General features: G+C 43.5%; 1 protein-coding gene and 1 pseudogene across 1 annotated transcript; both read right to left on the bottom strand.

The window, feature by feature from the left end:
• Positions 1–2,095: 2,095 nt before the first annotated feature.
• On the bottom strand, positions 2,096–6,577 carry LOC102717155 (annotated as a pseudogene).
• Positions 6,578–7,121: 544 nt separating this feature from the next.
• LOC102720235 (villin-1) lies at positions 7,122–13,217 on the bottom strand. The gene is made up of 20 exons (XM_006653995.3): positions 12,871–13,217; positions 12,277–12,376; positions 12,108–12,176; positions 11,764–12,000; positions 11,501–11,678; positions 11,091–11,226; positions 10,841–11,003; positions 10,401–10,551; positions 10,229–10,314; positions 9,996–10,151; positions 9,678–9,746; positions 9,500–9,568; positions 9,255–9,392; positions 8,986–9,114; positions 8,736–8,883; positions 8,643–8,653; positions 8,377–8,517; positions 8,140–8,268; positions 7,950–8,012; positions 7,122–7,543 (listed from the first exon to the last, which is right to left on the bottom strand). Exons 1-20 carry the CDS (start codon positions 12,912–12,914, stop codon positions 7,196–7,198), a joined length of 2,565 nt encoding a protein of 854 aa, XP_006654058.2. The 5' UTR covers positions 12,915–13,217; the 3' UTR covers positions 7,122–7,195.
• Positions 13,218–15,788: the final 2,571 nt, after the last annotated feature.

Genomic DNA, 15,788 nt, shown 5'->3' with positions numbered 1-15,788 from the left:
TTCTCACGTTCTGCAACTGTCACATTCCACTTCCTATGGTCAGAAATCAAGTCCTCGAGATCTGAACTGAAGATGAAGATAGATGAACAAAATATATAGGGAAATTTTGCTACAGGATGTCCTCCCTTCGTGAAATTAGCTAAAGGACACCACAAAAGTCAAATTTTATGGAAGACACTACCGAAAGTTAAAAATTAGCTTAAGGACACCACCTTCTTTTTGTAGTGCATTTGTGCCGACTTGGAGAGATAAAGGAAAATTTTGACTAGAATGGACCAAAATGCCCTTGCCCGATTAAGTTACCCCAACTCTTCTAGCTAAATCGAGAAAGGGTATTTTCGTTCATTCGTGTTAAAATTTACCTTCTCTCCGCATCAGTAGGCAGTGTCATACAACTAATTTTCAATTTTCGGTAGTATCTTCCTCAAAACTTAACTTTGCGGTGTCCTCTAGCTAATTTCACGAAGTCTCGATGTACTACAACAAAATTTCTCAAATATATATAAATGTTCTGTTGGAGTGATAAGAGACTCTATTTTGGATGGTTATTAAAATGATAATATAGATGATGAAATTTAAATAAGGTGTTGAGAGTACTCTTAGCTAGGTAATCCATGTGAGAAACGAGGGACCGACAGAATAGTCCAGAAAGTCATAAACCAATCAAGAAATCTGGTCGAATCGATATCCATGCTCTCTTTTCCCAGCAGTAGTAGTACTACAGCTGGATGCTGATTGTTTGTGTCTCTCCTGGATCGACTGTTTGTCTTCTTTAGCACAAATGCTTATGGGTGACCGACGTCTTTGGATGCCCTCTATCTATCCATTGCTTTTCATGCAGCATCATCCTCATGTTCTTTGAAGCAAGGCCTGATCCAATCTGCTTTGCAAATTTCAGACTGAATTCTTTCTTTCTTTTTTTTGCGGGGATTTTCAGACTGAATTCAATGACATTACATTGTAGAATTTCGGATTGAACAACCAAAGGTTAGCTGTGTGATGTCTTAGACATACATGTTTGATCATCCGTTGACAAAGTTATCACTGGTGCCTTATTTTTATAGGTACGTCATCTGCCACCGAAATAATCAATAGTAAATGCAAGCACCTTCGTTAAATCTAGGATTTGAACCCAAGTGAGTTACTTCCCCACAATAAACCTGATCAGTTGAGCTGAACATAAAATATGCATAAATATAAGTGATGTTTAAGGTCTATTTAATGATAAAATAAATGCTAGTTACGTATTTTTGGATAAAATAATGATTAAACCTAGCTTCAAAATTTAATACTTTCAAATATTAAAATCAGATGGAGTATAATGGTAAGCCAGCTTTGCTGGACCTTAAAAAAAAACTATGGTTTATTCGAAGTTTCGCCTACAGAATGTTTGGCATCTGATATATAGAGTAATATATATAATGTGAAACTTTGAATACACGTGAAAAATCATCACAATTACTTAGGACATGTTGGCCCATCTCTCATATTGTTTCAAGATATTAGGTCCAAGTTAATCAGCCCAATGATCACAACGGATTTTAGGTCCAAGTGTTAATCAACGAATCAATTTGCAAACCCTGTCCCTCAGACACGTAGCTAGCCCAATGGACATGGTGCTGACCAGCCCATCATAAGTTCATACTAGAAGTCACAAGTTCAGAGGAACAAAATGCACCCAGTACATCAGCTGGAACTAGCTATACATTGCACGGGGTTCACTTATCGTTTCATAAGCCAAAACCATGTGCTAGTGATACCACGATTATCACCAATAATCACGTAAAAATAGTATAAATTTAAATTTTTTAAATAAAATCATTGTGTTTTGGGATCAAACCACACTGGAGGTAGCGATTATCGTCAGTCTTTGTGGAAATAATAATCAAGGTTTCTATATGAAACCGTGCAATATGTCACAATCATCACGATATATTAGCATGATTTTTTTATTTTTCTTCCATTTTTTAAAATAATTTAAATTCTCGTGATATACACTGAACTAAAAGGTATATCATTATCGTGTCTTGATGGTATGACCGATTATCGTGACGATAATCACGATATTGCAAACCCATTAAATATTTGCTGGCAATTTAACTGGCAATAACATTGTAGGTAGGTACATTGTTCATCTTTAATCTCAGCAAAAAAAAAACACATCCTACTAAATTAACTGAACAAGTTTAATTTGCAGTGTGAGAGCTAGCCGTGCCATCGTCATCTGCGGCAGCGACGGCGCGTGACGTCGACGATCGCCCGAGCTCGCTGAACTGGTCGCACCCCTCGGCGCCGATCTCCACGAACGCCTCCCCGAGCACCGCCACGACTCTGCCGAGCGCGAGCCTGAACCCCACCGAGCACGTCGCCTCGGCGTCGCCGTCGCCGGCGACGGCGCCGCGCGAGCCCCGCAGGTACGACTCGCAGGCGGCGAGCACGTGCCTCCCGCGGCGGCGGAAGTGGGCCCTGACGAGGTCCTCGAACCCGCGCGGCGGGCGGCGGAGCAGCTGGAGCGCGCTCCGGAGCGTGAGCAGGCGCGCGTTCTCGGCGTAGGGGAAGGCGCCGCCCCGCCCCTCCGGCGTGCCGATGAGCGCCTCGTAGCCGGCCTCGTTGTAGTAGGGGTCGCCGGTGAGGACGAGGCCCTGGATGGAGACGAGCACCTGCAGCAGCGTGGAGCTCTCCAGCGACCACACCTCCGTGTCGCGGCCGGCGAACGTGTTGAGCAGGCTGAGGCAGACGGTGCTGGACTCGTAGAGGTTGTAGGATCGAAAAAGAGTTAAACAGACCTAACAGAGAAGGGTGAATAGTAGATTAAATTAAAATCCAAAAATCTTCTAGCGGAAATAAAAGATTACCTCTGGTTACGTCACTCCTGAGATTATCTCTGGTTACGCCGCTCCTATGCCGCCAAGCTAGTTGCGTCACTCCTGAGATTACCTTGATCGCGTCGCTCCTGTGCCGCTGATCAGATCATCGAGATCCAGAGAAAACCACTAGTAGATAAAAGCACAAAACGTAGATTGAATGATCTGAACTTTATTGTTTCAACTGTTATTTACAAAGTGCACCAACAGCACTCTCAAAATTATTGATCTAGAATCAACAACTAAATCTCAAAAAGCACACCAGAGACATACCCCTCGGTATCTATTTATATCAACAAAATCTATCTCTGACTAGGAATCAGACTTCTTGTCCTAGTAAGACTCATCTTCAAAAGTTATCTCTAATTAGAATCTAAAACCAAATCTCGGTACTACAGTACCCGCGTGCTACAGTGTCCGAACATGAACAGTGCATGGTTGCTACAGTAATCCGATTCCGCTACAGGAACCTCCCGGGTACTGTAGCGTCTCATTTTTTTCCTTTTACCTGCATCGGTTTTCTTCCAATTTTCTTAGCAATTTTCACCATATTTTTCATAGTCATGGTCCTCGCCATTGACCACAGTTGACTTCAAGTTATCTGCATACATAGAAACAAACAAACCGTTTTCGGGCACAGATATCGTAACCTGACCCACATTAGTCACACACACTCACACCAACACTATACTGTTTCTAAACCAAATTCTATCAATTTATAAACCAATTATTCATCACGAAATATAGGTCATGACTATGATCTTACAGAGGTTGGGGTTGACGCGGAAGCCGAAGGAGTGGTAGTACACCTGCGGTGGCACCGCCGGGAACGTCGGCGGGAGGTGGACGTCGAAGAGGAAGAGGCCGTCCTGGTACGGCGTGCCGGCGGCGCCCACCATGGCTGCTCGGAGCAGGTCCATCCGGTCCTCGAACGCGCGCACGTATATCGTGCCTGCACATGGAAATTTCACAAATTAAATTGAATTTCAATGAAATAAATGAAGCGTTCCAAGTTTAACCAAATTATAGAAAAACATACCAAAAGTCTCAACATAAAATAAATATGATATAAAAATGTATTCAATAGCTGATTTAACGAAAATAAGCTGATGCTACAGATGTTATTATATTTTTCTATAAAGTTATTTAAATTTAAAGTGATTTGACATCAAAGGCTTTTGTATTTGGTACAGATTAATACGGCAAACTTTGCAAAAGCTATTACGGAGTGAATTGTGAAAAATACCTGGTAAATTGTCGTCAGCCAATATTTTCCATTCTTTCTGGACTCTTTTCACCCATTTGTTTCCGTGTGCAGCGCCCTGCATTACACGTGCAACATTAGCAGAGCAAATATGAATAGTATTCCCAGTTTTTTTTATCGACGACTATTTTTTTAATCTTCGTTTGATTTTTTATTTAAAATTTAAATAATTATTAATTATTTTGCTATGATTTTATTTATATTACAAAGCATGATTTATAATTTTTATAATTAAATAAAATTTTAATAAGACAAGCAGTAAAACGTTGATCACATAGTTATTAGAAGAATTACCTCTTGTTTCGCATCCAGGTAATGGTGATCCAGAGGGCACTGCACGACGTCAAAGCGCGCGAAGCTGAGAGATTCATCATCACCGCCATTACCGTCGTCGGTGTTGGCATCGCCGCCGTCGCCGTCGGCGGCGGGTTCGGACGGTGCCGTGGCTTCAGCACTGGCCGTAGCTGCGGCCGAGTTTGCCGAAGACGGCAACGACGACGACACGCTCGCCAGGTAGCTCTTCCCATGAGCCAGCAATCGGTACGCCACCCCGATCCCCGACTGGACGGCGGCGCCGATACGGCCGGTCAACGTCGGCGTCGGTGGTGGTGCAGGGGCGTTCGCCCCGCCGCCGCCCGCGTTTCCAGCGTCTCCGGCGACGTTGTTACGGGCGTTGCTGTCCGCGGCGGCAGCCGCTGGCTCTTCTTGTTCCGCAACCCATGGTCCGAGGTCATCCTGCAGGTCCCAGATGTTCCGACAGTCGACGAAGCGTATCTCGTGGTGCGCGACCATGGATGTCTCGCCGTCGCCCACTTGACTAACATGTCGCCGCTGCTGCCGACGGGAAACCCGCGGACATGCCCGACCCATGAAAGGTCGGCGGAGGTGGTGGCGGCTTTGCTGCCGCCTTGACCCATACCTGCAGGTGGTACTTCGTCGCCAGCGTCGGCTGGTTCAGCAGCCGGCGGCGGTGGCGGGAACCTGATGACGACCTCGCTTGGAACGTCGTGATAGGAATAATGGCGGAGATCGTAGGAACTCTCCACGGTCTCGTCGCACTCAGCCTCGGCCTCCTCCCCGTCGCCGCGCCCGGGCCAGCGCACGCGCACCGTGTGGTCCTTGGCGTCGGCGCTCATGACGACGCCGACACGCCCCGCCGGCGCATCGTCCGACGCCGTTGATGCGGCCGCCGTGGTTTTGAGGACGACGTTCCATGACGGGAACATGTCGTACTCGTTGAGCATGTAGATGGGCACCAGCTCCGCGGAGGGCACGTCGGAGGACCGCGTGCCGTCCTGCCACTCCACCTCGGCCGTGGTGCAGGTGCCGGCGACGACCATCGCCTTGTCGACGGCGCGCGTCGCGGCGCCCATCCGCGTCGACCTCTTGTCCTTCTTGAAGGAGAACTTCCCCCTCGGCTTCGCCTCGTCGGCGGCGATGAAGCAGCGGTCGGCTAGTCCCCAGTAGCACTCCTCGTCGGAGGAGAAGAGCGTCAGGTCCTTGGGATTCTGGAACGCCGGAGGAGCGGCCACGTCGACGAGCTCCTTGTCGATGCCGAGCTGCGCGGACGCGATCCAGTAAACGACGGCGCCGGTCGTGGTGACCTTGGCGACGGTGCCCTCGGTGAGGGAGGGCTTCCAGTATCCCCTGACCCACAGCGCGTTCTCGAACGCGGCCTCCCGGCCGGTGACGCGCTGGCCGGGGTAGTAGCAGTAGTTTGCTTCCGTGCGGTGCCGATAGTTACGGACCACCGCGTCGTGCAGTCTACACCTCGTCGTCACGTCGAGCCTGCAGACGGCGCCGTCGTCGAACACCACGTTGGTGCTGACGTGCACCTCGACGACGCGGCCGAGCCACCGGCCGTGGCCGGACAGCACGACGTAGTCTCCGGGGGTGACCTCCCTCACGCGGCGGAGCGCCCCCGGCGACACGCCCTGCACGACCGGGGCCGCCGCCGCGGCGCCGTACATGCCGTCTGGCTGGTGCTCGATCAGGTCGACCACGGTGGAGACGTCCCGGACGACCCCCTGCTGGCCGGTGGGGTCCGACGCCGACGTGACCACCATGAGGGGCCGCAGCGACGGCCTGTCCACGACGGTGAGCTCGCCGGCGTGCTTGCCCGCCACGACGTGGCCGTCCATACAGAGCAGTGAGATCGACGAATACGACCTGCTGGGCATCAGCAACCCGAGGTCGCCGTGCCTCCGCTCCTCGTCGCCGTCTCCCGGCTTGAACCTCACGACGTCGGAATTCTGAATATGAGAATAAGACACCGCCGCCGCAACCTCGCCGACGCCGGCCATGATCACACCAAAGCAAAACTAACAACTTGATCAAACGCGAAATTAACCGATCGATCGACAAAGCGTACGTGAAGTTAATTATTTGTAAGCCTGGATTAAATCCGAAACCTGTTCGTGTCTCCCTCACCGAGCCGCTTTCTAATTGAAGTTCGAGTGGAATTTTGAGTACTCCATGCGTGTCCGAATCGAGCTCATATACGTACCGATTTCAAAAAGGTTTATCGCATTAGGGATTTTGACGTCAAAATTTAAAAGATAGAGTGTACCACTACCAGGTTCAAAACCACATTTAACACAAATTAACATCCGGTTTTATTTTTCTTCTCTCGTTAATTACACCAGGTACATGCGTGAAATCATGTACTTTACATAGAACAATATAGATACAGTCTCAAAATACACACGTAATCAAGAAGCTGAGATGGGCAGGTGGCATAACGAATTCGTTACATACAGGAATAGATAAAGTGGTTTTTTGTTTCTTTTGAAGATTTTAGATTATTTGATTTTTACGGTGGATACCTGAGGAGTTAAATAATTGAATTTATCAATTTTCCACTTGTTTTTTTTTGTGGCGGGGGAGTATCGGTTAGTACAAGTCACAAAGTATTACGTCACGGACAGGATTCCGCCATATGGATTCTCAAGATTCATTCTTTAAATTTACTTCATTAAAAAATCATCAATATTTGTTCTGAATTTGATCTGAATCTGAATCTGCAATTCTTAATACAGGCATGCAGGAGATCGCTTGCCGCAGTGGCTCACCGCCGGCGAGGGGACCCGGTGGCGACCGGGTGACGCGCGGCCTCCGACGAAGGCGGGAAGAGCCTCCGCGCGACGGTGGTCGGCGTCGAGTTCCACGACGGCGACGAGGAGGCGGAGGAGCGGCTCCTTGGAGACGGCGACGGCGTCGACGACAACGACGGTGACGGTGATGATGCAGCGGTAGAAGCAGCCGGTGATCTCTCCCTTGCGAGCCTCCCGGTGGAGGCCGAGCTGAATGGCCTCGCTGCTGCTCGCTGCTCCGGCGTGGCCGGCTCCGACGACGTGCCTGGCGGCGCCCTTCTCGTCAGCAAAGACGACGACTTGCGGATACTTCTCTCCGGTGTCTGTCAGAAATTTCTCCAAATTATGATGTCTAATTGAAAATTCAAGTAAGGTTTAGAGTTGATTCAAAAATTTTCTATAAGTAGAACAAGGGCATCGTTCGTTACAGTACATTCCACTACTAAATGCGGGAGTTTAGTAAAATTTAAATCTAACTACGTATTTTTATAAGTATATTAAATATTTTATTTGAAACTTAGATAAGATATATTTACTAATTCATCTATTTTAACGTGATATAAGACACAAATTTATCACAATGTTATTTATTTTAGTTCTAATTTTACCCCTATAAAATTTTTAATACACATACTACTCCGTTGGATCCAAAGCATCGGATGACTCGCAATTATTTAAGGGCATCTTTAAAAAATCCTAGAACAATATTCTGTGAGAGAGTTGATTAACCTCTAGTTTTTGTGAAACCCCTTTCAGGATTGCCAGCTTCCTCTCAAATGAGTTGCCAAGCATCTGCATTTGCAAGAACAGCAAAGAAACAGGTCACTGCATTTGTTCTTGATTCTTGCTCGAATCGAAGGACTGGATTTTTATGGTTTATTGGCGAGGAAATGGCATCATGTATGTGAACTTAACTTACAGCTTGCTTGGAATAGTCCCAGTTGAAGAAACTCGTGAAAAATTTGGGTTCATCCCCTTCCATGACAATATACATGGTTGTGTCGATTGATCGTCGTCCTTCCTGATGAATTCCTGCCTGAAGGAACATCTGCAGGTAATATAGATGAATCAGACTTACTGTGGCAATTTTTGGATAGATCAGTGATCAATGATCAAACGTTCAAAACATGAAATCATTTTATTAATTAACCATAACCTTGCCGATATCAAGAGCTTGATCCTTGGATAAAACACCAGAGTGCAGTCCAACCCAGACATAGAATTCTTCAACACAGTCCAGTATCAATATCTCTTCAGTTGCCAGGTCATCCTGGGAGAAGCTGAATACCTCCTTTACCTGAAAGACAGAAACCAAAACCAAAAAGTTTTTAACCTTCCACAACTTTTCGTGTGAAAGCTACAAGCTGGTTGTATCCTCATAACAAACTTTGTGCTCTTCGTTATTCATGAGGTAGCACTAACCTTGAAAAGACCTGAAAAGAATCATACATTTTGATTAGAAATGCCTATGTGCATGGAGGCTTTTTGAAGAACAGAAAAATAGCATCAACTTGCCTTGTTCAAAAAAACAAGTATACAGGCGTGGATCTGCAGGCCAATCTTTGACATGCTTTTCTTTCGAGTATTCTGATCTTCCACCTAATGCTTCCCAGAAGTGACCAGGTTCAGAACCTTCTCTTACTAACATTGATTGTTTCAGTGGCTGTCAGAAAGTTCAAGAAACAATTCACAGGGAAATAATTCTTATTTTCAAGAAACATCAAAAAAATAATATCAGGACGTTTGCTTGTAGTGTTCTCCTTACACACAACTTATCCATCATCCTGTCCAGTAGATTGTGGTCGCTCGGTGAAGAAAGGCCCCCTAGCCAGGTAAAGAAAGAATCGCCGGCTTGCAAGATGTAACAATGTGAAGAATTAAGTGAACTTGCATCCTGCAATTCAGGTTAAGTAATCAAAGCACCAGAATAGTTTAGAGCAGCAGGTAGTCAAATTAAAATGGAAATGTGATTAATTCAAAGGACGGAATTGTGTGTTTTGCGGTTCTCATTTTCTCTTAGTTTTACTAACTCACCAGATCAACCTGAATAGCTTGTATGCAATCATGCTTCAGCCCTTGAACCCGGAATAGAGCAACTCCTTGTTTCTGGTACGATCCATTTATATCACTTCTCTGAGAAACGAAGTTCTTATGTCCCATACTCCTGCCCCCCTGGAAATGGAAGGAAACAACAAACTCCAGAATTTATATCTAGAGATCCCTTTCTAAATTGTTATGCAGGTACAGACACTGTACATGAAAAAAATCACAATGTGTACCTTGAATATGATCAGTGACTTGAACACTAGGAAAAACATTTCTGGTTCTCTGCCCTGAAATACTTGCGCCTGAAATTACGTTTTGTAGGGGAAGTGAAAATTTAAAATATCATGGAAATGAGATTTGTGATGTTCCTGAAGTTGTAAATGTCTAGACGAAAGAACTGGAGTAGCATACCACAACTGCATGCCCTTTTACTGAATCAGCCATGCCTGATATTAGTGATGTTGCTGCAACTCTATCTTCCTGTAGCAAAGCACTAACTTTTTTTAAAAAAATGAAAATATAACAAACTTGTGATCTGTTTAACGAAGCAAAAGTAAAAATACTGGATCAATTTTTCAATGGACCTTGTTTTGGACAGACTTCCAGCAGGAAATTTGAACTGATCCTTAGCAAAGTTTTCATAGTTTGGTTATCATGTAATTGGTTGCTGATCATTGAAATTGCACTAAATTTATCTACAAGTTGTTAACAAGTTACGAAAGAACGCACATTTACACTGTTCTGTCCAGACCAAGCAAAGAACAAATGATAGTCTTTTCCATCTTCGACATAGCTGTACTGTATGATATAGCAGTCCCCATTGTATAGTTGCTCCTGCTCCTCGGTGCAAAGCAGGGACACAGAACCATCATCCACTAACCACACCTGTAGTATATCTTATTCAGTTTCAAGATGAACACAGCTTCACATCAATACAGTCATACAGAAGCAAAGAGTTTTACCTTCAGACTACCATTACAACTGATGATGTAACGAGGTTTATCCTCTGGAATTTCTGTGACATCATATCCCTGATGTTTGAAAATTGCTGCACCATGGTTCTGTATTAGACCTTTTTTTTTCTGAACTCCTAACAAAACCAATTGGCATACAAAGCAACTAAGGTCCATGCACCTGCCACCTTCTCCCGCCCTGCCTCATATAATTTTGGAACAACATTCTTGGGCCAATGCTGAAAATGCATCTTAAATTCAACTGTTTCATGACCTTCTGTCAATATAATGGAACGTGCATTCGATTGCCTTCCTTCACAACGCATGTAATCCTAAAGGTAGTAGAAGTTGGTGTCAAACTTTCACGTGCAAGAGTCCCGTGACACAAACACACTTAAGTAGATAAGCATTAGCACATGTTCCTGGTACACTTCATTCTGTCTGTAACTTATTTACAGCTATTCAAATCTGTGAGGTTTTTTTATTATTATTATTTTCTGCTGTTTTATTAGGGATATCACAAGGCAACGACTAGGATCGTGGTTGTAAAGTTATTCTAAAAGTATAACTACACGAACACAGTATAATATTAAAAAGAATGATAATCAGATTTCATCTTACTTCCAAGGAAGTAGCCGATGTCCTCCTCTCTGAAACAAGTGTTGTCATACCCATCCATAGGAATACTTCGGTGCCACAGTCCAGAATGTAATTTCTGTCTGAGTTCAATATTTCTCTTTCTAACAGATGTGTCTCCACAGGAACAAGGTTTCTCTTGTTAATCCTACAGAGAGCAAAAGGCTATGAAACAAATTGCTATGTACCAACTAAGGGTTAATGAAGTACTATGAATTAAACTGGGGTTAGCCACCAAAATAGTTTCTTGGATGAGGTTGTCATCAGCTCTGTCATGGTTGTGTCTTCTACATCACGGGGAATAGGAGCATATCCTCCAAATAAGTTCCAGAAATCACCAGCGTCAGAGTCACCAACAAGCTTCCCATCCTCTACGGTCAATGACAACATGGAAAAACTTAGTATCCTTCTAGTAATGTTTATGAAAGACATTTTTTTAGATAATGGGAATGACAATATCCAGGTCACTGCACCCAGAGATACACAAAGCCATAATCACTTATTACAAGTTTTCCGCACAAAGCGGAAAGCAGCATACTGTAGAAGTTGATGAAATACAAAATTTTGATGCAGTTGTCTTCCCCGCAAAAAACAATTCAGTTTGCAGTTCACACACAATCTATGGAAGAAATATAGTAGTTGTACCTATTGTCGCAATCTCACATCTGCCACAATGTCGATTCTCTTTGAGGTACTGAACAACATCTAAGGCCTTAGCCCTTGTTTGCAAACTAGAATTACAGCCACTGAAAACAAAGATCTTTGACTGTGTGTCGACAATAAACACAGCTTTGTGATCTAGGGAGGACCGTGAAAATGGTACCTGAGGTAGCATTAGAATAACACTGGTTATCTTACAAAAGCAAATACCAAGATGTGCTGTAAAAACTTGAAATAGAAATTCTTACTTCTGTTACACGAGCTACATGCTCCCCTTCGCACATAAACATTGTGGTCTGGTTTGATTTATCTCCAGATATTCTCATGTGTGAAGACAAGCTACCTTGTATAGGGATGATGCATGGTTTAAAGTATGACAAGAACTTGTCAGATTCTTCGCCTTGTGTTTCCCTATATTGGACTGTATTTGAGCCCAATGCTGCATCCAACTCAACAGCCTTGTCAGAGGCCATCAGATAATCTTCCTATGTCACCACAATGCAGGATATATACAAAGTCATAAGAAAAATGTGCATCCAAGCAATGAAGCAAAACAAGTGTAAACAGACACATCATTTCTGCATTAGCACACCTCTTTGGCTTCATCCCCTACCCAGTAATGCACATTGTGTTGCCGAACTCCGCTTCTGAGCTCAACAGTCTAAAACACCATAAAATTTATGTGAACTCAACAGCGCAAATCAGCTAGAAATCTGCAAATGTTACAGCTGGATCAAACTTTTGAGGAGAGCAGAACTTACACTCAGTGTGATGTAGGTGTTCCCAGTGTAGAACTTGCCGTGCATTGGTTTTTCAATTGCAACTAGATTGCTACCCATGATGCACCAAATGTCCAGTCCCCTGGAACCAGATATTTCCTCAGTTCAGAAACAACATAGGCTATAGATTTTGGCTAAGGCAAAACTAAGAATGACACCTCTAGTTAAAGAGGACTTTTAACACCTTGAATTTTACTAAACCCATTCCAACCAAGATTCTAGAATCTAGAGTTTTAGACAAATTTCTTTCTGTAAAATTTTTATTTGCTGCACTTCCCTCCTGATAGAAGTGCAACAACAAAACAAGCTCTCTCTTTTTTTTTCTTTTTAACTCCATCAGACAAACAAGATGCATTGTAGATGTTCTTGGGTAAAAAAAATTAATTGCCAAGTAAGTACATTTTCTTTCTGTAACCAAAAGGCCCTATAAAAAGCAAATGCCGATCTCCCAAGATTCCAACCTCATCAAGATTCTAGCCCCCACAGAAACAATACAAACAAACAGAATCAAACACGGCAAAAGTAGTGCTAGTAACAGCAAAGCTAAAGATCGAGAGAGAGAGAGAGAGAAGGTACGGCTTGTCGCCGACGCCGAGGAATGCGTCGTCGACGCCCTTCATGGTCGCCGCCGGCAGCAGCAGACAGAGAAGATCAACGGCAGGTCGCTAGCTGCAAGCTCACCGCCGCACAGGCACACCTCAGCTCCTCACCCAGATTAGAAGAAATGGAGGAGTGAGCACTGAGCAGAGAGAGAGAGAGAGGAGGCAAGAAGATGAAAGGGAAAGGCGAGCAGGCAGCTGGTGGTAGTAAAAGTTTGGTAGGACAGCAGCAGCAGCACTCCATCACTGCACCCTGCAGAGGAGGAAGGACAAGGAGGGGAGGGAGCAATTTCTTTGATTTCTTCTTCTTTCTCCTCGCGGGCTCCACCACCGCCCACCATTGCCAATGCACCTAGCACCACCCAGTAGAGAGAGAGAGAGAGAGAGAGAGAAGGCGACGCGTGCCGCTCCGGGAGAGAGAAGCCATTGCTTTGCGTTGAAGCTGATGACGTGCTGTGCTTTCCCCTGCGCTTTCACTGTCGCAGCGGTGACCAAAAAAATAGTAGTATTGCAACTAGGGATAGCCGGGGTCTCCTACGGATAATTTAGGAGTGTCAACTTAAATGAATATGTTTTATCGTAAAATAATATCTTATTACTCCATTCATCTAATAATATAAAACTTTCAAGTCTTGTGTCGGAAATATAGGCCAGAGATATCCCCTATGTTAAATTGGCATGTGACGATCGTGGTCCCACAACCCCTGGGGAAGGAAGGGGTCAGGCCTAGAAAGCCACGTGCCCTGTGGATCGGACCCGAAAGGTGGCCAAGTGGCCGGGCGCTGGAGGGGTTGGGCCACCCCCGACCCCTTCGGCACAAGAACTGCGCGTGGCAGAGCTCACCCCGCGTCAGAAATAGTCTTAGCGTCTAACCACCATATTTATTGCAATGGTCGCCCTCATATGTGCCTGCACCATATTAAATATAGCTACAGGCGCCCCCCTCCCCCGTTTGCACACTATTTCTTAGGAAAAGTTAGAAAGAGATAAGCCACCCTGACAGCATGGTGACGTCTATCGCTACTGGGATAGCATGTCTCTCTTGCGTCGCCGTCGCATCAGATACGGCAAAATTTAAATTTATAACCTTAAATTTGGAGTTAATTTTAGAAGTTTTTTCTTGTAATTTATTTTTAGTCTTGGCTTTTAAATCGCTAACTACAAGTATATAAAAGTTTTATATTTAAATTATTTTTTATAAATATATTATTTCGTTTTTTATTAAAAAGATAAAAGATGATCTCATTAGAATTTATCCTAGATTTTAATAGACCTAACAGCATATCTGGAGACGATGACAAATAGTGGTAGGCCCTGTTGTTTAATGGGTCAAATAGTGGTAATAAACATTGACGATGTAATGTGTTTTAACTAGTTGAGGCGGTAACAATGGGAAAATGCGGTAGGCCCTGTTGTTTAATGGGTCAAATAACCGGCAAGCTAATAATATATTAGTATATAATTAATTAATTATTAGCTATAAGAAACTTACAAGAAACTTACAAGGTGGATTGATTTAATGTTTTAAATCAACTTTCATATATAATTTTAAAAATAAACATATTGTTTAGCAGTTAGAAAACGTGCACATGAAAAAAAAAGAGAGAATTTGATCTAGTTATTTGGATGAAAGAACATCGACCGCAATGGCTTTTACTTTGTGACCGGCTTAAGGAATATGCTAGACAGAAGTAAGTGTGCACGAGAAAATAGCGATCTGTCTTGTGTTATGTACGGAAGAAATTTGAGAGAAACAAGAGAACACATTTTCTTTGAGAATTGGTTTTCAGTGGAGCAATAATGTTGAGCTACACCGGATGTTGAAATTGTCTATGATTTCTTTTGGCAAAAAAGGCTTTATGGAAATTATGTCAGTTGCGTGCTGAAACTATTTGGAAACAGAGAAGAGAAATGCTCTTATCTTTAAAAACTTTCCTCTCGTGGTAGATAATTGGCTTGGGTGCTTTAAGCGAGAAGTTCTCTTGCATCTCTGTAGGATGAAAGGTCTCCTTAAAGATTCTGTTGCAAGATATTTCGAGTTAATAAGAATTATATGATAAACACAATGTGTTGTATCGGACGTAATCAAGACAGTACAATATTGAGGATAACAAACAATAAATTATCAAGCCAATACAAATTACACAAAATGGTTAACCAAAATGATTTTGATAAACAATGGTAACTTAAATCAAACTGGTACAATAACTTCGATCAAAATATTGGATCTAACCAAGAAAGCCTCAATCTAGCCAATACAATTAGTAGGGTGACAAGAACTAATTTAAATGCTGGAGATCAAATTTAATTGATGCATCCCAACCAAGAGTTCACTCGGTCGAAAACTACTTCTAGGGAGGTGATGCGCCGAATTTTGTGTTGAACATATTATTGTTTCTACAGGGTCCTTAGATACACATATTTATACCCTTAGGACCCATCAGAGACACGGTTACATGCAACTTACCGGCATTTATTCCTAATGGTAAAAGAAAAATTAACACGTGGAAGGAAAATAGACTATCCGATAAAGTAGAAATGAATTGATTCATTGGGCCATTTATGAATCAACGCCTCGTATTGAAAAGGTCCAAAATATATGACGTTCCATAAAATACACGCATTTTGACCACTATTGCTACTATGAAAAAAAAATAGTATCAATAGATTGGCCAATGAGGCATTACAATAGAGACAGCAGTAGATATGGAGCATACGATTTAAGGATAGAAATTATAGTTATCGTGTGAATTGGATAAATCAAGGCTAGTATACTTTGGGTCCGTCTTTTGGGTCCGCCTAGTGATCAAATGTTTAAAAATTTTAATTCTATCGATCAAATCCCACTGCCGTTGAATAATAATCTGAAGACATACACGCAGGTAAAAAAATTCC

This window comes from Oryza brachyantha, chromosome 5, assembly GCF_000231095.2.
Source record: "Oryza brachyantha chromosome 5, ObraRS2, whole genome shotgun sequence".
Classification (NCBI taxonomy): Eukaryota; Viridiplantae; Streptophyta; class Magnoliopsida; order Poales; family Poaceae; genus Oryza; species Oryza brachyantha.
This window is presented reverse-complemented; position numbering and strand designations above follow the sequence as displayed.

Excerpts from the sequence above, each read along its gene's own strand:
- LOC102720235 (XM_006653995.3), bottom strand. The coding sequence starts at position 12,914 with ATGAAGGGCGTCGACGACGCATTCCTCGGCGTCGGCGACAAGCC. Across the intron at positions 12,377-12,870 it reads CTCGGCGTCGGCGACAAGCC|GGGACTGGACATTTGGTGCA; the intron begins GTACCTTCTCTC and ends ATCTGGTTCCAG. Across the intron at positions 10,152-10,228 it reads GTTGTAATGGTAGTCTGAAG|GTGTGGTTAGTGGATGATGG; the intron begins GTAAAACTCTTT and ends GATATACTACAG.